This window comes from Petaurus breviceps, unplaced genomic scaffold (genome assembly GCF_028583685.1).
Source record: "Petaurus breviceps papuanus isolate PSGF00001 unplaced genomic scaffold, PetGlider_PUasm1.0 90721, whole genome shotgun sequence".
Lineage (NCBI taxonomy): Eukaryota > Metazoa > Chordata > Mammalia > Diprotodontia > Petauridae > Petaurus > Petaurus breviceps.
Genome location: NW_027187322.1, coordinates 5,048,127 through 5,070,147, shown reverse-complemented (window position 1 = coordinate 5,070,147; position 22,021 = coordinate 5,048,127). Strand labels below are relative to the sequence as shown.

Below are 22,021 nucleotides of genomic sequence, written 5' to 3'. Positions count from 1 at the left end.
ATATTCATTCTTCATAGTTCATTTTTAGATAAAAGAGAACAGTGGCATCAAGGCCCAGTGATAGCCTAGTTCCTTCTGTCCAATGACTACATTTGAGAGGGCCCCTCTCAGTCACATCATAGCAAACAGAAAGAAAATTAGACAAATGGACTCAGAAGGTGTGGTCGATGAAATCCATTTTCCCCTGATGGCTGTGCGCTGCTGTCTGCCATCAAGGCCTTATGCTTTCAGGGGCACTAAATTATGCCTTTGAAGTCACTTCATTAGTCTGACTAAAGTGAAGAAAGCTCAGCAGTCATCAGGTTAAAACATCATCACCATCTTGGAAAGAATTTGTTTTTATTAGATGGAAGAAATGACAAAAAGGCCCAAGCCCCAATTTGCTTCCCTCTATGGGATGGCATCAGTGTTCTTTCTTAGCCCTTCTCCCTGTTTCTGGAGGGATGTTCTCTGCCTTGGAGAGCAGGGAGGCTTCTTTGCCTTGTGTGCTCAGATGCTGGGTGCTCGAGCACCCTCTGTGCCCACCTGCCCATGGGCTAACGTAGAATTGTCCTCTCCTCTCCTCTCCACTCTGTAGGGGCTCCATGTCCAACCAGACCAAGAACATTGTCAGCGGCATCCTCTTTGGCACGGGGCTCTGGGTCGCCCTCATCATGACCATGCGGTACTCCCTGAAGATGCTGCTCTCCTACCATGGCTGGATATTTGCCGAGTACGGCAAAATGAGCAGAGCAACTAAAATTTGGATGGTAATGATGCTTGGCTGGGATGGCGCCATCGTTGAGGGCTCGGGGTTGGGCTTCAAAGCAGCGGCTTCTGTGGAACCCTCTGTCACATTTCCCCCCTTTTTCCACTTGAATATCATTGCCTTTCCTCCATAGCAACTCTCCCAACTGGCCACAAGCTCTTTCAACTCGGGACTCACTTTGCCCCCTTCCAGTTGGCTTTTTAATTCTTTCTGAAAATTTTTAAAAGTCTCCAACAAAACATGGACTAAATAGTTTTTTTGTGATGATGAAGTTCCAAGAATGAGGACTGTTCTGGTTTTGAAGAGCATTGTGAATGGCAGCATGGGCACACGCAGACACACAGACACACACACATACGCACACGCACATGGCGTCAGTTAATAATAATAGTGATAATAGCTAGCCTTTATAAAGTACACACATGTTATTTGTCACAGACATTAGTATTATTCCCATTTTACAGATGGGGAAACTGAGGCTGAGTCCAGTGAAGAGACTTGCGCTGGGTCAAATAGCTAGCAAATGTCTAAGGCAGAATTCTAACTCATGTCTTCCCAGCATCAGGTCTAGCACTATCCACTACACTCCCTTGCCCTTAGTGATAATGTCATTTAGGGGTTACTATCAGCAGTGACTTTATGTGATTTTCCTTTATCAGACAATGTAAAGGGAAGGAGGGGAAGGAGGTTTGCAGCTCAGCTGCTGGAGAGAGCAGAAGGACTTGGTGATGGGGGAGGGCATAGAGTGGGTGAAGCAGGAGCCAAGAGGTGTTCAAAAGGCTATTTACAAGGTCCGAGTGGCTGCTTTCTGGGATCTTGAACAAGTGGGGTCCTGGGATTGACGCTTGGAGAACAGGAAACAAATATTTAAAGAAAAGATTAAAATACTTGAGTACTTAATTGTTTTTTTTTCCCTTTAAAAATCTTGGCTATAATTCGAATATATTGTGGTTTGTAGGTAAAGTGAAGTATGCATGCATGCTGTGGTCCAAATAGACCTTGGTTTTGCTTTCTAAAAGGCGAGGCTATGGAGAGGGAGACTTCTGCTTCCGTATCAAAGCCTAGCAGAGGCCTGCCTGCTATGGGGATGCTCCCCCAACCCTTATTGGCCCCTGCTGGGCATCAGACCCTGCATGGCCAGGAAGCCTCCCCTGGGACCTTCAGTGAGGAAAAGCCAGTCACTGGTGTGGGGCACTGGGCCTGGAGTCAGGAAAGCGGGGCTTAACATGGCCCTGGGCAAGTTACTTAATGTGTTTGCCTCAGCGTCCCCATCTATAAAGAGGGGGTACATATATATATATATATATATATATATATATATATACACACATATATATACACACACACACATATATATATGTAATAGCACCTGCTTCCCCGGATGATTGTGATGCTCTGCGTGGCCATAGCTGCAAAGCTCTTATCACAGGGCCTGGCTCAGGCACATAGTAGGTGCTTCTTTCCCTTCCTCCCTCCATCTTAGGGAAGCTGGTCCCGCTCACAGCTCCAAGAGAAGGCTCAGCTGTTACTTACACTGGGGTGGGGGGGGGGAGGGGTCCAGAAGATCAGCTGTCATGTTTCCATAAATCCAGTCCAATAAATATTCATTAAACACCTACTGTGTGCCAGGCCCTCTGCTGAGCACTGGGAATACAATTTTTAAAAAACAGTCCCTGCCCCCAAGGAGCTTACAGTCTAGTGGGAGGAGGCATAAAGCCACATGCTTGTCTATCGGGTAGGCCTGACTAGACTAGCCAGAACACACACAGGCAGTTCTCAGGGAGTGATCAGAGGAGAGATGGGGAAGTGGGAGGGGTAGTCCAACTCCTATGCAGGGCACAAGCCCCCTTCATCCACCCCCTCAAGGCATGACCTTCCAGGGCACATCCACCCGCAGAGTGGACGCTCCTTTCACTTTCCAAGTGATCACACTGTCCTCGGTGCATTCACAGAACCAAGGACCCCACTGGTCCACATATGGACCATACTTAGCCCCAAATGTTATTTCTAATTCCATATTTAGAAAAATCAGGAAGAAAACACCAGTAACAAAGCTGCCAAAGATGAGGAGCCATCATGATTTAAGCCTCAGCTCTGAAGTCTGGAATCCTGTGTTTATCTGAATGAAAAGAATTCTCTTCTAAAAAAAAAATCCCCTTTTTGCCTACAGTAATTTGGGAGTGATTTCTGTGCATCCTCATACGTTTCCCCTCTCAGAGAGGTCTCACCTGGGAGGCAGGGTCTCTGTTTGGGCCTGAACCAGATTTCCATTGGTTTCTATCCATTCTTACCTCAGGAGAGAGAAGCCAACCAGGAATACAGAGCAGAGGGCAGAGCAGGGGTGGGCGTCCAATACCCCAGGCCCAGCCAGATGTTTCCTTACAGTTTCCTTGCTGTCACCCTCCAGTAATGGGTCAGCATGATGGGGCTTTGGAGTCAGAAATCCTGCCTGAGACCCTGAGCAAGTCATTGAACTTCCTGGAAGTCTGTTTCCTCATCATAAAATGAGGGGGCTGGCCTCTGCTGTGCCCATTTCTCATAAGACAATGGTGTGACTAGACCATCTTATGGAAAATAGATTGGCTTTCTTGCTCTTCTCAAACTGATTATCTTCCCGAAATATTCTGTTATTTTCAGGTCAAACGCTGTTTGGGCTCCTAGGGATGGCAAGGGGAAGCTTGGTTTTTAGAAGAAGAAAAAAACTGCCCCCAAATAACCAAATAAAATAAATAATCAAGAAGGGACCAGGCTTATTTTGTTTTCAAAATTAGATTTTTCTTGGTATCTTTTATTTTTGACATCACATACATTTCCCTCTTCCCAGAGAGCCCTTCCTTTTTTAAAAAGGAAAAAATCAGCCGAATTAATCAATCTATTGAAAGAAACCTACCATTCTGTGCAGCCTCCGTTGCCCATGGACTGCCGTGATCCCTCCTGCCCTCCGCCAAGAAGTGGCAGAGAATTAGCGGGAGAATTCTGCTTCTGCCAGAATCGGAGATGCTCTCAGCTCTTGGTTTTCCATAATCTCATCTTAAAACCTATGTGTTCATTCTGCAGACATTATTAGGCACCTACGGTGTGCCAGGAACTTGATGTTAATCGACTTTTCTTGGATTTCAGGGAATGGTGAAGATTTTCTCAGGTCGGAAACCAATGCTGTACAGTTTCCAGACATCCCTGCCCCGCCTACCCGTGCCAGCTGTCAAAGACACTGTCAACAGGGTAGGCTTTTAATGTAATGGCCGTCTCCACATTCTAATGCTTTCAAGCACTTGATTCTTTTGTGGGCTTTGAAGCAGTGCTCAGAGAGGCTTTGAATGTCATCCCAGTGCTTAGACTACTTGCCATCTTTCTCCCAAGGCAGGTATCATCTCTCTGCATCATTGGTGACGTTGTCACAGTGGCCAGGGGTCCAATGCACTGGTTGCCAGATTGTCTCAGGGCTAAAGCAGACGCTCTCTCTGGGGGAGCAGCCTCTTGGAAGATGGTTTGTGGCCAGTAACGTGGAGATGAACCAGCATAGAGATCCCTTTCTTTGCTGTCTGGCCCTGCCAGGCCAGGCCAGCCCTGGGTGGGAGGAGAGACTCCAGGTGCTGCTGCCACCTCTCCCAAGCACCATCTTACAGGGGGCAGAGGAGGGGATCCACTTTGGGTAGCTGGGAGCCAGGTTTCAAAAACGGACAAGGCTGCTTCTGTGCTTTCCTCAGAGGATGGCTGTACCGGGTGGCACCTCTCACCCATTTCTTTACGTGGTCAGAGAATGAAACATCCCATTTAAACCACCTCTGAGGGTGTTGTTACAAACAGAAGGCAAACCAACCGATCCAAGCTTGTAAGAGAATTAAGCATTGTCTTTCCTTCTCATTTGAGAGAGAGGTTGCAACAGAGGTTGGGTCCAGAACTCTGATTTTGTGGGTGTGGGGATCTGCAGGTGTGGAAACTCCCCTTCTGGTGGAGACAGATTGGCTGCTTGTCAATATAAAATCTTAGAAATTTAGGACGCTGTGAAGTTAAGGAAACTGAAGCAGCGATCAACGGCTGCCAATTTTGCTAATGCATGTCAGAGTCAGGCCTTGAACTCAGGTCTTCCTGACTCTGAGGCTGCTGGGAATGGCTTAGGAATAAATCAACTTGGACTCCCCTCTCTGGCATCCTCCCCAACCTTGATTTTCTTTTTGATTCATTTAATTAAATCTAGTATCTGGAATCAGTCCAGCCTCTTCTAAATGAAGAAGATCTTAAAAGAATGAAGGCTCTTGCTGAAGATTTTTCCATTAACCTTGGACCAAGGCTGCAGTGGTATCTGAAGCTGAAATCGTGGTGGGCCACAAACTACGTGAGTGCATGACGTGGGGCCGGTGTCTCGTCTTCCTGACTTGTCGTCGTCCCTAGTCCCTGTCGCCGGTGTTTGGCAACGATTGAATTTTCTGGGTAGAAATCACTGAGAAGAGCTGGTCCTTGCCCTTAGTCTTTCAGCGTGCATTTATTGAGCACCTCCCATTGACCAGGCCGAGTGCTAAGTGTGACGGAACCAAATGTAAAGCGTGAAACGGTCCCTGAATCGTCTGTCATAGATGATCACTAGGACCCTGGGAGCTGACGAGGTGCCTTGGGGGAGTGTAGAGAGAAGAGGCCCTGGGGCAGAAGCTTGGGGGCATAGTCGGGGGTGGGGGGATGATATGAATGATGAGCCTGCAAAGGAACCTGGGAACGGATGGTCAGACAAACAGGAGGACCAGGGAGAAGTGGGACAAACCCCAGAGGTCCGGGGCAGTCACGGGGGCCAAATGCAGCAGGGAAGTGGAGGGTGAGATTTAGCAGCAAAGAGATCCTTGGTAACTTTGGAGAGTCGGGGAAGGGGGGCAGTAACTGGGAACTATGCCCTCAAGAACCTTGCTTAGGAAATCCAAGGATGAGAAGGGGCAGCAAGGTGCCTGCAGGGGCGGGCCAGTGACTTCCCCAAGCACTTGGGGCATCTTTAAAACCAGGAGAAATTCTCAATCATGGTGGAGTTGGAGTCCTCCACAAGCTGGGAAGCCTGGCCTGATGGCCGGGCACCATCGGCCAGCTCACCCCTAGGACAGTGGTACCCCTGTCTGGGCCCCAGCTAGGTGGCCATCTGGCTAGCGGAGCCCATTCCCAAGTGTCCTCTCCGTAGCATTCTTGGATTGCTCATCAGGCTTCACTCTGCCCGGGATGCGTCTGCTTAAGCCAGCCTTGCACACTGCCAGCCTCCCTGATTCCTGAAGAGAGCTGGTGCATTCCTATTAAGAGTCTTGGATTTGTCTCTTCCTCTGTGTCTCTTATTTAGGTAAGCGACTGGTGGGAAGAATATGTCTACCTTAGAGGACGAGGCCCCATCATGGTGAATAGCAATTATTATGCCATGGTAAGTCTGAAGGGTGGGCTGAGTCTGGTAATGTCTCCTTGGTGGTAAGGAACAATTCCACGCGGCCACCATGGGCTGTGTTCTGTGTGATAGGCCCATGGGGTGGGAGAGCTCCTGGGGCCCAGCCTCCCTGGCTCCATTCTCCTGGGGCCCTGCCTTCTCAAGTACTCTGTGTCCGACAAGGACAAGCTGACCTGCAGACTCTGCCCAGCCCTGGCCTGGGACACAAGAAGGGCGCCAGCTCAGGGCCCGGTCTGCCCTGCAGTGACAGAGGCGCAGCCTCTACCTACCCTGGATAGAAGGTTTCTGGACAGTGACAGAAGATGGAGTCGCCTCCTCAGAAAGGGGAGAAGAAACAGAAGCTGCCAGAGAGCCCAGAGCACTGGCAAGCCCCCAGGAGCAGGCGCACACATGCCGGGAAGATGCCCAGGGACCTCCTGCTGCCGACACATAGGCCCCACTCAGGCCCGTGGGCAGCCTGGCCTCACACTTGTTGTTAGGAGCCTCTTAGAAGCCAGCAGAGATGGGGGATGGAGGGAAAGCCTGGACCTGTGGTCTCAGGGCACTTCTGTGGGAGGCGGCTCTCTCTGCAGGTCCAGGGAGCTACCTCTCCACCTCCAAGTCCCATAGACTGTCTGGCCAGGCCTCATGGCCAGTGTGGTTCAGACGTGACTTTGGCCTGGCAGGGACATAGCCTGGCCCAAAGGCACCCAGAATGCTGCGCTGCTGTTACAGGTCAAGGCAGATCTCTGCTTGCCCTGCCATGTGACCACACCTGGCCTTGGGTCAGTGTTTACAAATGGATTTGGCCAAGAGGCGAGGAGGGCTTGCTCAGGGTGGCACGGATTTGCCCTTGGGTGTAGGATTTTAGGGACTCCTGGTTTTTTTAAATCAGTGGGAACCCTGAGCATCCTGGGTCCCTGTTCTTTATCTCCTCTGACAAACCACAAGACTTCCATTGGTGGGGCTGGAGAAGGCCAACTGTCTCTAAGCTGAGCTGAGACCTTTCTGTTTGCTTGTAAATGTGAGACTTGGGAAAGGTCTAAGCCAAGGAAGGACTTTGGGAGTCTCCCCCTCTCCCAGCCCCCCGCTTGGACTCTTGGAGTGGTTGCTCTTGATCACAGATCACCATGATCTGTGAGTGCCTGGCTAGGAAGGCAGGGCCAGGACCCAAGGACAGGCACGTTTTTAAGGAGCTATTCCCTGGAAAAAATGAGGAGGAGAAAGGTGGTGACTCTGAAGGATGGTCAGCCCCAGGGCTGGTGAGCCGCCTGGCCTTGCCTTCCTTCCTTTCCTGACTCTGTGTCTGCCCAGGCTTCCCTTCCCCTCCCAGGTCAGCCAGCCCAGCCCAGGGGGCATCACTGTGGCCCCAGGGGCGAGTGGGAAGGGGTTTCACCCAGCTCTGCTCCTGCACTGGGCCATCCTGGGAAGCTGGCAGTGTCCCCTGAGTCGGAGAAGACCTCAGGGTCTTTTCCCAAGGCTCCATATTCCTTCTATCCTTCTGTCTCTGAACTCCCACCGCTGGCCTGCCACACATATGGAGCTCCCGTGCATCAGGGTCCCTGTGGCCTGGCCTAGAGCAGCTAGATTTGGGGGAGGCGCATGGCACAGTGGGAGACGCACAGTCTGCTGTCCCAGGGGCCAGGGGGAGAGCAGTGGAGGCTGGGCTTCCTTCTCTCTCCTGTCTCTGCTCTTCATTCCTGGGCCTACATCCATGTCAACTATTGACTAGGAAAGGATCTTATAATACAGAAACTGCCATTCTTCTGAGATGTGGGGGAAGGGTAATAAAAATGGCTGCAGCATTTTTCCAAATTTACGATTGCTCTCCCAGCCACCAGGAAGTGAGCAGACATCTGTCTGTAAGGAAGCAGGTTAGTTTCTGCAAGGACGGCATGCTTTGGGGGAGCTGCACTGACCCGTGAGGCCCTTGAAAGCGTCTTCAGGGGGATTTCTTCTGTCCCAGTCTAATCCCAATCTTCCTTCTGGCTTTTTTTTCTTGTTCTCTGGTCACATCCTGCACCCTTCTTAGGACTTCTTATACCTCGTGCCAACTCCCCTTCAGGCAGCAAGGGCAGGGAATGCCATCCACTCCATCCTGCTGTACCGGAGGAAGCTGGACCGAGAGGAAATGAAACCGGTAAGCAAATGTCCGAGGCCTTGGTCAGCTGCCTCCCCTGCCCAACGCGGTTCTCTGTAGGGGGAAGGTGGCTTCTGAAGGGCATTCCTCAAGCCAGGTAGTGATCAGTTCCTGCACACAACAAAAAACGTACATGGTTAATTATTAGTTTACTTCAGAGTTGGTTTTACAAAACAAAAGAGAAAAATGGGATATATTCTGGAGGAAATGACCGAATGGGAAAGTTGGCAGCACATCTGAAGGCCATGGTGAAGTAAATGCTGGAACATGACGTTCCAGGGGAATCGTGTTTTTCTTTAAAGAGCCTGAAAAAATGAACCCAGAGCACATTGTTGTCAAGTGATGCTGTGATGTGCTGATCATAGGATGTGATATAATGAAAAGAAAGGAGGGGCAGCCAGATGGCACAGTGAATAGAACACCAGCCCTGGAGGCAGGAGGACCTGAGTTCAAATCCAGCCTCAGACACTTAACACTTACTAGCCATGTGACCTTGGGCAAGTCACTTAACCCCAACTGCCCTGCCCTCCCCCCTCCAAAAAGAAAAAAAACCAGCAATGATGGGGAAGAAGCCCAGTTATGGATTTCTAAGTGTGTGTGTAAGACAAACACAGAGAAATCTCTCTTTGTTTGTTTCTTTTCTTTAAAAATGTATCTGAAACATCCATTTGTGATACAGATTCTTCTGCTGGGGTCCACTGTGCCCCTCTGCTCAGCCCAGTGGGAGCGGATGTTTAACACTTCTCGAATCCCAGGAGAGGAGACAGGTGAGTGGCATGTAGGAGGTGTGGCCTCTGGGGGGACTCAAAGCTACCCTCGCCATGCCGCGACCCGAAGGGGCCTTGGCTTGTGTTGTAGGTGATGTCAGCGTGCCCCCTTCTAGGATGTGGCGTTTCTAGGCTGGTATTCTTGACCCGATCTGTTGGTGGAGGGGCTGCTTTGTCTTCAGCCTTCTCAGCCCAGTTTCTCTGGTGACTTTCAGTCTGACCTGACCTCTGGCCCACATGCTCAGGATGCCCAGTTTGGCCACGACTTTGCCATGTGATCTGGGACTTGCCACTTCACCCCCGAGTCCCAGATCCCTCACTTCCTTTTGGGAGGGGGGGACCGTTTAGTTCTGTCATTAGGACTCCCTAAAGCTTCCCTGACGTGCTAGGCCTCCGTTCTTCATTTTTCCCCACCTCAGCCAGCAATGGCGGTCCCTGTCAGTGAGTTGACTTTGACTACAGCTGAAGGCAGGGTGTCTGTAATATTGTGGATCTGTATGGGCTGATGATATAATGTATTATGGCTGTCATGCTAATCCATCTATCTCTGTATTTATCTAAAGGGAATTGTCTGCTTTGTGATTTGGCCTTGATTTCTTCCATTTCGCCATCACCTTTGTGTCTGAATCTCCCCTTTCCCTCTCCCCTGATCTGGGGCCCAAAGACCAGAGCCCTCTTGAGCCAAAGTTCAGCAAAGGAGGAAGAGAAGTTGATGTTTAGCAGAGGTCACCAGCCAGGCCCCATGGTGTGGCAGCGAAGGCTGAAGGCCACCCCTCCCCCACTCCCAGTTCTTCCTCCTGACCAGAATCTATGAACCTAAGTGTTGAAAGGGGTTTGGAGCCAGCGAGGCCATTCGGAGCCAGGGCATGAGTCCTTCCTGACAGGTGGCCTTCCATGAGGCCTGTTTTGGAAAAACCCCAGCGATGAGGAGCTCACTGCACTGCATTTGGGGGCCACTCTCATTGCTAGAAAGTTCTTGTCTTGAGTGGAAACTTGGCTTTTGGTGGGCATTCCTCTGGCAGAGCTGCGAACCTGGAGCAGCTTTAAATGATGATGTTAACTGCTGTCCATTCCTCCCCAAACCCTTCCCTCATAGCAGCCCAGGGAATTAGTGAGGCAGGAGGCTACATCGTCATCTGAGCCTCAGAGAGGGCGAGAAATTTAGCCAGCATCACACAGCACTGGCAGGATTCCATCTCGCGTCTCCTGATTCCAAATCCAGGGCCCCTTCTACCATGCAGCCCTGTCTCATGGAGAAAGGACTGGGATATCTTCCCCTCCACCCTCCATGCCCCATCATCAGTCAGGGAGGAAAGCCTTGTCAGGGAGGAAATGTCAACACAGCTGCCACTTTTTTTATGTGATTGATCCCTGTTCACCCATTATGTGAAGGAAGGATCAGGGGATGGAGAAAGGGACTGACTGTGCTTTCACTGGCACAGGGGACTTGCAGGTGTAGAAGCTCCCATGACAATGCAGGTAGTCACCATTTAAAGCCTTCCTTGAGAAATTAGAACACTTGTCAGGGCTGGCACTTGCCTAGGCAGCATTGGAACCCAGGCCTCAGTGCGTTCCTGCTCACTGTGCCATGTTGGTGGTGTGCCATGGGGGCCAGGGAAAGGACCTGGTTCTCATCCCATACTTCCTGGCTGTCTCCTGACCTCTCTGGTCCTCAGTTTCCTCCTCTGTAAAAGGAGGCTAAGAGCACCTTGAAGCCCCTCCCTTGCAGGGCCCTGGTGAGGAAGCTCCTAGGAGAGAAGACTGTCCATGCTGCACAGACATTAGGGGATTGTTCACTGAACTTGGTCAGTGACTGGTGAGCTCAAAATTCAGGCAAGGCACCAGCTGTTCACCCCTCGGTCTCATGCCTAGACAGACACACGGCTCCCCCAGTCCTTCTGCCCTTTAAAGTTGATCTAGAAGTCGTCCCTATTTTAGATACTGCTTTGGGGTGAGTGGTTTTCTTTGTTTTCCAGTGGGAAGAGAAGCTTTGTGGCAGCTGGCCTTTCACGGAGCAATGCCACCAGTCAATTTCTGCCGTTTTGCAGGATTGGTGAGTGTGCGTTTAGTGAAGATGGCCCTTGGTTCTAACAGTGCCTTCCCCTCTCTCCCTCATGGCCCCTGCAGATACCATCCAGCACGTGAAGGACAGCAAGCACATTGTGGTGTACCACCAAGGGCGCTACTTCAAGGTCTGGTTCTATCATGATGGCAGGCTGTTGAAGCCTCGGGAAATTGAGCAACAGATCCAGAGAATTCTCGATGACCCTTCGGAGCCTCAGGCCGGGGAAGAGAAGCTGGCTGCCCTCACAGCAGGGGAAAGGTGGGTGCTTGGCCATCCTTTCTTGCTAACATTTGTGGTGCCTCGGTCACCCACCGAAGGCCTGTTCAGCACCTCTCCTTTGAGGCCTCCAGTTCACTATCTGTAAAAGGGAAGGGTCCATCTGGCTGGCCTCTAAACCCCTTTCCAGCCTCAGTGGTGTTCTGTGAGTCCACCTGTGATCTGTGGGTGCAGGACAGAATTTGTGATGCTGGGATGGCGAGCCAGGCCCCTGGGGAGCTTCATTATGCTCTGGGTCGGCCTTGGCACTGACGCATGTCCTTGCTTACAAGGACAGTGAAGGACAACAGGGTAGAAACCTGCCTCTTGTCCTGGAAAAAGCCAAACGTTCTTCACAGATGGATGGAAGAAAGGTCAGGCCCCAGCCTCTGTGTGTGTGAAGGACACGCAGACAAATTTATTGCGCTCCAATCAAAAGCCAGTACCAGCTCCTCCCTCCTCTTAGCCAAAGGGCTCCTCTGTGTCCCCCATTCTTGGGCCAGCCTCACTTTCTCCATAGCTTTGTTCTAGATGCCCCTCCTTTCCTGGAATGGCCTCCTCTTCCCAACTGCTGAAGCCTTTTCCTTCGAGGCCCAATTCAGAAGCATGGGAATGAGATCCTTCTCCATGCCCCCTCCCCCTAATTGCTCACAAGACTCCGCCCAGATGCTCCTCTCCATCCTGGTCTCCTTTATGTAAGGGGTGACCCCTGACCATTCACTCTTGGAGGCATCGCTGAGCCACAGCTGACTGGACAGTGCTCTGTCCCAGCCCTAGGTCTGCCTCCCTGCCTAAGAGGAGCGTCTGAGCCAAGTCTGACACAGAGTTCCCAGGCAGCAGCTGCTTATTTGCCTTTGACAAGTTGTAGAACTGTCAGAGGGGCCCAAAACTCAGTCTTTAGCGATTTGCATATGCAGAATTGAGAACTCTCAGACCCGTGGGACAGATGCAGTGACAGACCTGATAATAGAAAGAAGATGAGAAGTAAAGGTGACCCAGCTGCTGAACGGAGAAACGCATAAAAGGAGGCGAGAGAAATGATAGGACGTCGTGGTCTCTGCAGTGTCACTTGTTGCCAGGCAGATTGGCAGCCCAGTGAGAGGCTGGAGTGCTCTCTTCTGCCACCTGCTGTTGAGCAGTAGAACAGAGAGAATGAATTCTGTTCTCAATTATCATTGACTGAGCAGAAGAGAAGGGAGAGGGGAGCCCAGGAAGATGTTTGTCTGCATTTTCACCTGTTACTGATAAGTGAAGGAGAACAAGAAGGAGAGCTATAGTCCTGCAAAGAAGTAGAGTTGGAGAGGCTTTTGTCAACCTTAGGATAAAGGTCATTCACTGACTTTTCCTCCAAGAATACAGCACGACTTGAGTTGAAGGCATCGGCTAAGGCTGAAGGTGGAAGTGATGGATCCTACAGTTGCTGTCAAGGACCCAGTCCAGCTTAGAATCAGAGAACCCGAGAAGCAGACCAGGGGATCAGCTAGCCTGGGTGAGGCTAGAGCAGTGAGAGTGAAGCACAGATTGCCTCGGTTCAGCTGTGGAAGCATCCTTTGAGACAGATGCTGTGCTCCTCAGGGAACTCTTCTGGACAGACAGTCCCGAGACTGAAAAAGGGCACCAGCATGTGCAGCTCTAGGATTCTGAGTCGCCCTGGCCATGTGTGTTCCCTACATGTGGGTGCTTTCCTAGTCTGGGATTTTAGGTGTGTGCCCATTCTCCCCACCAACACTGTATACATTGGAAGAAATTGTCATCGAGGTTTGTGAGTGGAATGCTATGTAAATATAGTATGTTTACTTTGCATTTCCAGCAAATATTTTGGTCAAGATTAATTGAATATTAGTGATTGCTTTGTTCGTGGGAAATATACTGGTAGGGGCTTATGAGCTTTAGTGTTGATGAGAATAATTACCCACAAGTTATCCCTGAGACCCTGGGAGTTAGAGTAGTTGACCTCCTGGAAACGTCCTGACCAGCAAAGTGGGTATAAATGAGCTGAGTGAGCCAGCCTCCCCCAGGGTGCCACCCCTCAGCTACCCTAGTGTCATAAGGCTTGGTTTCTGTCTTTGCTTCCTAATAGATTCATCAGCCCCTGTGGAGCAGCATCTGTCTCTGAGACCCCGTGAGCCCTCAGTGCTTTGCAGAGACTAGGTGCCTGGGAATTTTTTAATTTAATTAGACCCAATGGTCATACAGCACTCTGATAGGTGCTCTTTGGGCATCAGGGTGGGGAAGTATGTGCCCCTAGTGACTGAAGAATAGCACCCGAGCAGCGGCTTGTGGACATGCATGTAACACTGTAGCAGCAAGCACCCCAAGCGTCCTCAGGGTTTGCAGCTACCACAGGTTCTTGGATCTGCTTTGCTAAAGGAAAGCAACTCAAAATGGGTTAACAAGCTTACTTTAATCAGTCAGACATATATCGTTTACCTTGTTCAGGAGAAAAGGTCAGCACCCTGAATCTCAAAGTATACAGGCATAATTATCAAGACAGAAACATCAAGTAGACAGATTTCCAAACTGCCCAACCATTACATCCATACCCAGTCAACATCTGGGTTTCCACATTCTGGGTTTTTCAAAGCCGGGGGACTCTCAACAACGGCTTCCCAGAATTCAGATCAAATCACAGAACACTTCTCAAAGTGAGTCCCAAAACAAAGCTACACATCAGGGCTTATATAGCCTTCTCCTGGCTCAGAGAATGTAACAACCTTATTGACCCACTGGCCAATCAAAAAGTATCTACTGAAAAACAAGCCTCCCTCCCCAGGCTTCTGGTGCACTTTAGCCTAGGGGCAGGGAAGATCTTTAAAATTTACATTCGCATTACATTCGGCCCCAAAATCTTTCATGCCCATAGCATAGACAATTTACTTTTGAATTAGTACTAAACATTTCTTAGGTCACATTTTCAAAGTACAGAACTAAAGTTACCAAAGTGGCCACTGGGCCTTAAACAAACACAAAGTACATAGCATTATCACCAGTTCAAAACAAGAGTTCAAATAAAGTTGGGGGGGAGGGGTATCCTTCCCCTCACACAGCTCCAGCCCCAGCTTCCAAGCACAGAGAGGGGGCTGGGCAACAAAACCAACAAGGTGGGGTCCCTGGGGATCCAAGGCACTTCATCCCACCCACCATAGTCACAAGTCCATCCTCCCCCTGGGTCCCAAACTGTGGGATGCAGCCAGGAAACACATTCAGTGCCCCTGCTTTGCTGCTCAGTTCTTATCTTTTCCGGTGGCTGAATTCCGAACTCCTGGGCTCCATCTCCTCCCGCAGGCGGCAGCCGCTCCTGGCTTCTGCCCAGGTCCCCATGCAGGCAGCTCACCATTCCTGCTCTCAGCTCAGCGAAGTCCGCATGCAGGCCACTCTTCTCTCCTGGTCCATGGCTCCACAGAATCACGGCTACCACAACTGGGAAACAAACAATTATCCCAGCCCCCATACTTTCCTTTTACTCTGCAGATCCTGCTCACAGCGCCATTTTGTAGCAGCAAGCACCCCAAGCGTCCTCAGGGTTTGCAGCTACCACAGGTTCTTGGATCTGCTTTGCTAAAGGAAAGCAACTCAAAATGGGTTAACAAGCTTACTTTAATCAGTCAGACATATATCGTTTACCTTGTTCAGGAGAAAAGGTCAGCACCCTGAACCTCAAAGTATACAGGCATAATTATCAAGACAGAAACATCAAGTAGACAGATTTCCAAACTGCCCAACCATTACATCCATACCCAATCAACATCTGGGTTTCCACATTCTGGGTTTTTCAAAGCCGGGGGACTCTCAACAACGGCTTCCCAGAATTCAGATCAAATCACAGAACACTTCTCAAAGTGAGTCCCAAAACAAAGCTACACATCAGGGCTCATATAGCCTTCTCCTGGCTCAGAGAATGTAACAACCTTATTGACCCACTGGCCAATCAAAAAGTATCTACTGAAAAACAAGCCTCCCTCCCCAGGCTTCTGGTGCACTTTAGCCTAGGGGCAGGGAAGATCTTTAAAATTTACATTCGCATTACAAACACATGTGAGCTCATGGCTGGGCTGAACCTGTGGCTCACACCTGGAGTCCCAAGAGAGCAGTGAGCAGTGCAGGCGGCCACAGCCTTCTCATCCTGCCCCTCCTGATCTTGTCCCCTGGTGCCCCGCCTGCTCTCATCACTTCCAGGGCAGGCTCTGCCATGGGGGTGACTCAGGGTGCCATCCAGTCCTGTAAAGTGCTGGTCCTAAGGCCTCCCGGGCTGCCCAGCCCCACTGCCCTTGGGATGGGAATGCCGTCTTATTTCTCTAGGTGCTTATCAAATATCTGAGTGTAACAAGGGTGAGTAGAGACTGATGGGGGCAGAGGAGGCCGAGTGGCCTGGGAATGAACGTTTGTAGGCTTTCAACCTCAGCCCACTCTTATTAAAGAGTTGGCAAGCTTTGGGCCAAGAGCTCCCAGCACGCTAGGCAGAGATGGTACCAGTACAAAGACTAAAATATCCCGTCTTGACAGGGAGCTGACCTCCTCATGGGTGAAACAAGCAGGATGCAGAGCTTACATAAAGTCGTCAGGTCCAAGGCCGTGGGCAGGGGCAGGGAAGGCTTCATGCAGGGGGTGATGCCTGGGCCACCTCCTCAGAGAAGGAGGGTCTCTAGGAGACAGAAGTGAGGAGAGCGAACATTCCAGGCCTGCAGAGGCGTGGGGTAGATGGAGTGCTGGCATATAGGAGAGTGGTTGGAGCCCAGAGTATGGAGGCCAGAGTAATGTCTGTGGAACCTGGAAAGATGAGCTGGGACCAGCTTGTGAGGGGCTTTCCAAACCAAACTTGAGCATTTATATTGAAGGCGTCAGAGCTGCTGATGTGGAGGCATGATGGGGCCATAGACGTTGCTGTTTTCATGCACATTTTCTCCCTTCCTCCTGGGTTTCCTCCTCTCCTGGTGTGAGATTCCTATAGAAACATGTAAGGCTGTTTTGAGCCGTCGCTGATAGGAAATGCAGCAACGACCACCCTGTGACGTTCGCCTGTGGTAACTGTCTGTGTGTCTGATCTTGCTGCAGAGTGCCTTGGGCCAAGGCTCGCCAGACCTATTTTTCCCGTGGGAAGAACAAGCAGTCCCTCGACGCCATTGAGAAGGCGGCCTTCGTCGTGACGTTGGATGAAACTGAGCAAGGCTATAACAAAAAGGACCCAGTCACCTCCATGGATAGTTACGCCAAGTCTCTGCTCCATGGCAGGTGTTACGACAGGTGAGGTGCTGGGCGGCTCACACCTTGGTCTCTGAGAAAGCGTCCTGGCCGATGGGAAAAGCCCATGTCCATTCTGTAGATGAGTCTCGGGCTGCACTCGTTTAGAACAAGCAACTGTGAGACTCAGAAAGCTCCACGTTCTGGCCATTTCTATACGCCTCTCTTCACATTTGTTCCAGAAAACTCTGCTTGCCCCCGTTCAGGAGTCGTGAGCTTAGCAGGGCAGGGAGCTCCCTCCTCCAGGGCAGAGGGCCCCTCTGATGGAGCAGATCATCCTCAGGGGTTTCTTGAAGCACAGAGAGTCGCATAAGTCACTTCAGAGGGCGTATTTGAACTCAGGTCTTCCTGATTCTAAACCTAGCACTTTATTAAGAATTTCGTGCTGACTCTTATATTAAAAAATAAAATAAAATTAGTGTGAAAAAAATAGACACTTTCTCCTCTCCCTACACTTCTATTATCCACTACACCCCATGATTCTTACACAGGTTGCAGAACCACTAAGCCTTTTGGCTAAGTTTAGAGGAAAGGCTCGAGGCACCAGGACTTCATGTAACAAGTGAGGAATGCCTGGGTTTCTCAAATCCAGCCTCTGACATTTACTTAGTGTGGGACTCTGGGCAAGTCACTTAATCTCTGGGCCTTGGTTTCCCCATCTGTAAAATGGGCATGACCTGCCTCCCTTCCCCACTGGGCTGTTGGCTGAGGTTCTGATGAGATTTTGTATACAAATTGCCCTTTGTATGTAATAAGATGCTGTACCTAAGAGTCCTGTATACTTTTATCTCAGTAAGAACCATGCTGATTTTCCTCTAGCAAATAAGAGTAATTAATAGAATTGTGAATTAGATCAATCAAAAGCTGCTGCTTCTCCTAGCTCCCCTGCTGTTGTGCTCCCAGTTACCCAAGCTCAAAGCCTGGCAAATCCTTACCAAAAGTTGCTTTCCTTGCCCTAGGTCACCCATTCAGACAAAAAATGCTCCTGCCCCTCCCCAGCTCACACATTCCTTGTGGGAACATTCAGCCCAGAAACACCTACTCTGCGCCAAGTGCTGCTGGAAATTAGCACCCCCACCCCACCCCGAAGCCAGACGTTTGAGAGAAGGCAGATCTGGAGGGTTACTGAAGCAAACCCAAAGAGAGAGAGACAGAGACAGAGAGAGAGGAGAGAGAGAGAGAGAGAGAGAGAGAGAGAGAGAGAGAGAGAGAGAGAGAGAGAGAGAGAGAGAGAGAGAGAGAGAGAGAGAGAGAGAGAGAGAGAGAGACAGAGAGAGAGAGAGAGACAGAGAGAGAGACAGAGAGACAGAGACACAGAGAGACAGAGAGAGAGAGAGAGGAGAGAGAGAGAGGAAAGAGAGAGGAGAGAGCAGAGAGAGAGACAGAGACAGAGAGAGGAGAGAGAGACAGAGACAGAGGAGAAAGAGAGGAGAGACAGAGAGAGGAGAGAAAGAGCGACTGAGAGACAGAGAGGAAAGAGACAGAGAGACATGGAGAGAGACAGAATGAGAAACAGAGACAGACAGAGAGACAGACAGACAGAGAGAGAGCACCTGAGCTCCTCCCTCCCCTGACAAAGCCACAGGGACTACAAGACTGTAAAGAAACCCTGACCTCAGTGGGGATCCTGCTCTCCACAGGGTTGCAGGCAGTCAGCAGACAGCCCTGTGTGAGTCTTGTCCCTGCCTCCACAAAGGGTCCCCCCCCACCACCCTGGCGACTGTATACTGAGGCAGTGATAATAGCTGATGACCAATCCACAAGCATTTATTAAGAGCCTACTACGTGCCAGGCTCTGCGCTGGGGTTGGGAATGGTAAGGCACAAAGGGAACGATTCCTGCTGGCCCAGCCTTTAGGAAGGTCCTTTGGCAACTGAGGGGGGTGGGTTGGAGAGAGCCTGGGGCAGAAGACTGTCGGACCGTGATTGAGGTCGTCTGGCAGCAGGAGGAGCAGACTATGGAGGTGGTGACTTCAGGGGAGAGGAGGGGCCCTGCTGCCATCTGGCATCTTGTTGGCAATGTGTGAGGAGGGATGATGTCGAAACTCAGCTGACAAGGAGGGTGGGGGCACCTGCCACAGAAATAGCACCAGTTAGGAAGAGAGATGGATTGGAGGGAGTGTGGTTTTGTCGAAGGTCGGCAGAGCCAGGAGGCTACCTTCCAAGCCCCCTCAGACTCTCCCAGGGTCACACGAGTAGTGTCAGAGGCAGGATCAGAACCCGGATTGTCCTGCCTCTCATCGTAGTACTCGGAATAGACAGCCTGCAGCAACATGTTCCAAATGTGTCAAATCTGATACAGTTGTGCGGAATCCAGTTCGAAACATCTCTTTGTCAAGGAGATAGTTGGACTCAGGAGAGAGGCCCAGGCTGCCCAGATGAACGGGGCATCTCCGGCATGGAGATGAGACCTCAGTCCCTGGGAGCAGATGGGGTCTCCGAGAGAGGGAGGATGAGAGTTGGCCTGGGCTGTCTGGCTTTGGTTTTGTTGTGGGGGAACTCAATCGACTTTCTTTGGATTTCAGGTGGTTTGACAAAACAATAACGTTCATCGTCTTCAAGAATGGCAAAATGGGCCTGAATGCAGAGCATTCTTGGGCAGATGCCCCAATCATCGGTCATCTGTGGGAGGTGAGAGGCTATAGTTTTAAGTCAAAAAGGGAATTATTAGTATTCTGTTCAAGTGGCAGGAAAGTTAATGTGGAAAGATTTCATTAGCATCCATCCAGCTCCCAAACCATCCCCCACAAGTGATCTGTGGGTGAAAAGGTGGTCTGCCCACTTCGGAGCCTGTCCTTCTCTGCTGCTGTGAATGTTTTTGTACATATAGCTTCTTTCTTGCCTTTTGCCCTTTGTGCCCAGCAGTGGTGCCAAACACAGAGTCAAATTCAAGGCCTTTGGGGGTTTAGCTCTAAATTGTTTTCCAGGATGGCTGGACTAGGTCACAGCCCCACCAACAGTTCCTTTGCATGCCTGTTTTCCCAAATGCCTTTTTTTTCTCTTTTGTTCTCTTTTTGTGTGAAATGGAACCATAAAGTTGTTTGAATTTGCATTTCTCTTACCATCAGTAATCAGAAACATTCTTCCATATGGTGCTCAATAGCTCACATTTCTTTGTCCACTCAGGATGCCCAGGCCATCAATGCTACACTGCCTACACTCTCCTCCATTCCCCATCTTGACTCCTGGGGGAAGCAGTTCAGCTGTCACTTGGCCCCAGTCTTTCCCTGCCAAGCCCCAGCTTTGAATTACTCCCATCATCCACTGCTTTCATTCCTATTCACATCCTGCTGAATGAAACTGGAGAAAATCATAAAATGGGTGAATTGGGTCCCCTACAAATGTGTGTCACCTACTCTCAATTGGGCTCTCACTGCAGCAAAATTCCTCCCTAACAAACTCACTCTCCAAACCTTTTCTTCCCTCCTCAAGCCTCTGATGGCTCCTCCATCCCCCATCTCTCAGTTCAGAAACTTGCCTCATATTTTACTGAAAAAAATTTGAGACCATTTTCTGTGAGCTCTCTCTTTCCTCCTCGAAGTCCTCTGTCTTACATCTTCTTTCACTCCCTCCTCCTTCTCTCTGGGCTCACACAAAGAGGAAGCCATTCTCCTTACTAAGGCAAATCTCTCTTCGAGTACATGTGGCCATCTCATCTCCTCTGGCACCTGCCTCCTCTGTTGTGTTCTAACCTTCACTCTTTCTCAGTCTATTGACTACATCCCAGCCTAAAAATGCACCCACATCCAAAAGAGATCTCCACGTGATAAGCCCTTATTTGATCTGAGCATTCCCACTAGCTATAGTCTGATAGCTCTTTTGTTGAGAACTCCTTGAGGAAGTGGTCTACAATTGGGACCTCCATCTCATTTCCTCTGGCTCTTTTCTTGACTCTCTCCAATCTGGCTTTTGACCTCATTCCACTGAAGCTGCTATCTCCACAGTTACCAGTGATCCCTTGATGGCCAAGCCTATGACCTTTTCTCAGTCTTCATCCCTTTGACCCTCTCTGTGACCTTTGACTTTACAGATCACCCTCATCTCCTGGTTACTCTTTTCTCTCTAGGTTTTTGTGACCCTGACCTTTCCCACTTCTCCTGCTCTGTCTGGCCACTCCTCAGTCTCTGTTGAACTGAGTTTTGAAGGAAACAGGCTTCTAAGAAGTAGAAGTGAGGAGGGAATGTATTCTACTTGTGGGTGATGGCCATGGGAGATGAGACATGTAGTGATGTATGTGAAGAACAGTGAGAACACCATTTTGACTTCCCATTTCTCTCCAACCCACTCCCCTCTCCCCACTCTCAGTTTATATTTCCTCCTCTTGTCTGAGATGCATTTATTTTTTAACCATGCAGCTAGTTTCATTTTTTTTGAGGAGTAGATATTTAGGAGTTTGTGAATTGATTTAAAATGTTCTCTTTCTACTTGTCATTCTCTTTAACAATGAACAGAGAAGTTTCAGTTTCAAGAAAATGTTTTAAGATTTGGAATTTGTTTACATTGTATGAGCATTTTTTGTGTATCTTCTTAAATGGACAAAGATTTTTACTTAAATCCCTGAGAGTATCTTAATACAATCAACTATAAAATTTCTTCTGTCTTTAAATAAATATCTACATGGTTTCACTCTTTGCAGTATGTGATGGCTACAGATGCCTTCCAGCTGGGCTACGCAGAAGATGGTCACTGCAAGGGAGACACTAACCCCAACATTCCGTGTCCCACAAGGCTCCAGTGGGAAATCCCAGAAGAAGTGAGTGTGGTGGGAGGATCAGGGTCTGTGTGATGGGCTCTGTCACACCTCACATTTGGGTGGACGCGCTTAGTCCCAGGAAAGGAAGCTGAGTCAGGACCTGGGAGAGGCTCCAGTAACTCCCCCCTCCCATTCTGTTCTTAACATGACCAGGAAGAAGAGCTCAGTGCTCTTCCTTGGAGCTTCGTGCCTATTTCCTTATAGTCTTTGCCTTAGTATCTTGGATGAAGTGGTAAGCAAGTCTACCAGCCCAACTAATGCCTACATAAACATCCTCTAGAAAATAAGGAAGGGAGGAAAGAACATGTATTAAGCACTTACTGTGTGCTCAGCTGAGACTGTAGTTTCTCAAAGAACAATGACATTCAAGGTAACATATACTCATTGCACATTTTGCCTTTGAGGTGCTTTATTCTCATTACCAATCTGACCCTTTAGTGTGAAGAGTCAGAAAGTTCATTTTTGTTACCATAGCTAAAGGAAGTCAGTTTGGCAATACAACCAGATGAGTAGATTCAGGAACTCTTGGTCTATAATGACGATGAGATCTAGGGTGACTTAAAAGAGATCTAATTAATAATCCAAATAGTAAAGGCAAGATGGATGAAAAATCCTTCTTGTCCAGACCAGGCCATTCACTTGGGTGGTCAGCTCACTGAATCAATTC

At 49.7% G+C, this 22,021-nt stretch overlaps 1 protein-coding gene across 4 annotated transcripts in view; it reads left to right on the top strand.

Moving 5' to 3' along the window:
* Positions 1-22,021, top strand: part of CPT1A (carnitine palmitoyltransferase 1A) — a 70,497-nt gene that overhangs the window by 35,798 nt on the left and 12,678 nt on the right. For all 4 annotated transcript variants that reach the window (XM_069066532.1, XM_069066535.1, XM_069066533.1 and 1 more), the window contains exons 4-13: positions 578-749; positions 3,869-3,970; positions 4,947-5,084; positions 6,060-6,137; positions 8,170-8,277; positions 8,957-9,044; positions 11,172-11,367; positions 16,417-16,605; positions 19,127-19,232; positions 21,238-21,354. In XM_069066532.1, the coding sequence (XP_068922633.1) occupies positions 578-749; positions 3,869-3,970; positions 4,947-5,084; positions 6,060-6,137; positions 8,170-8,277; positions 8,957-9,044; positions 11,172-11,367; positions 16,417-16,605; positions 19,127-19,232; positions 21,238-21,354 (1,294 nt within the window). The remainder of the gene's footprint in view (positions 1-577; positions 750-3,868; positions 3,971-4,946; positions 5,085-6,059; positions 6,138-8,169; positions 8,278-8,956; positions 9,045-11,171; positions 11,368-16,416; positions 16,606-19,126; positions 19,233-21,237; positions 21,355-22,021) is intronic.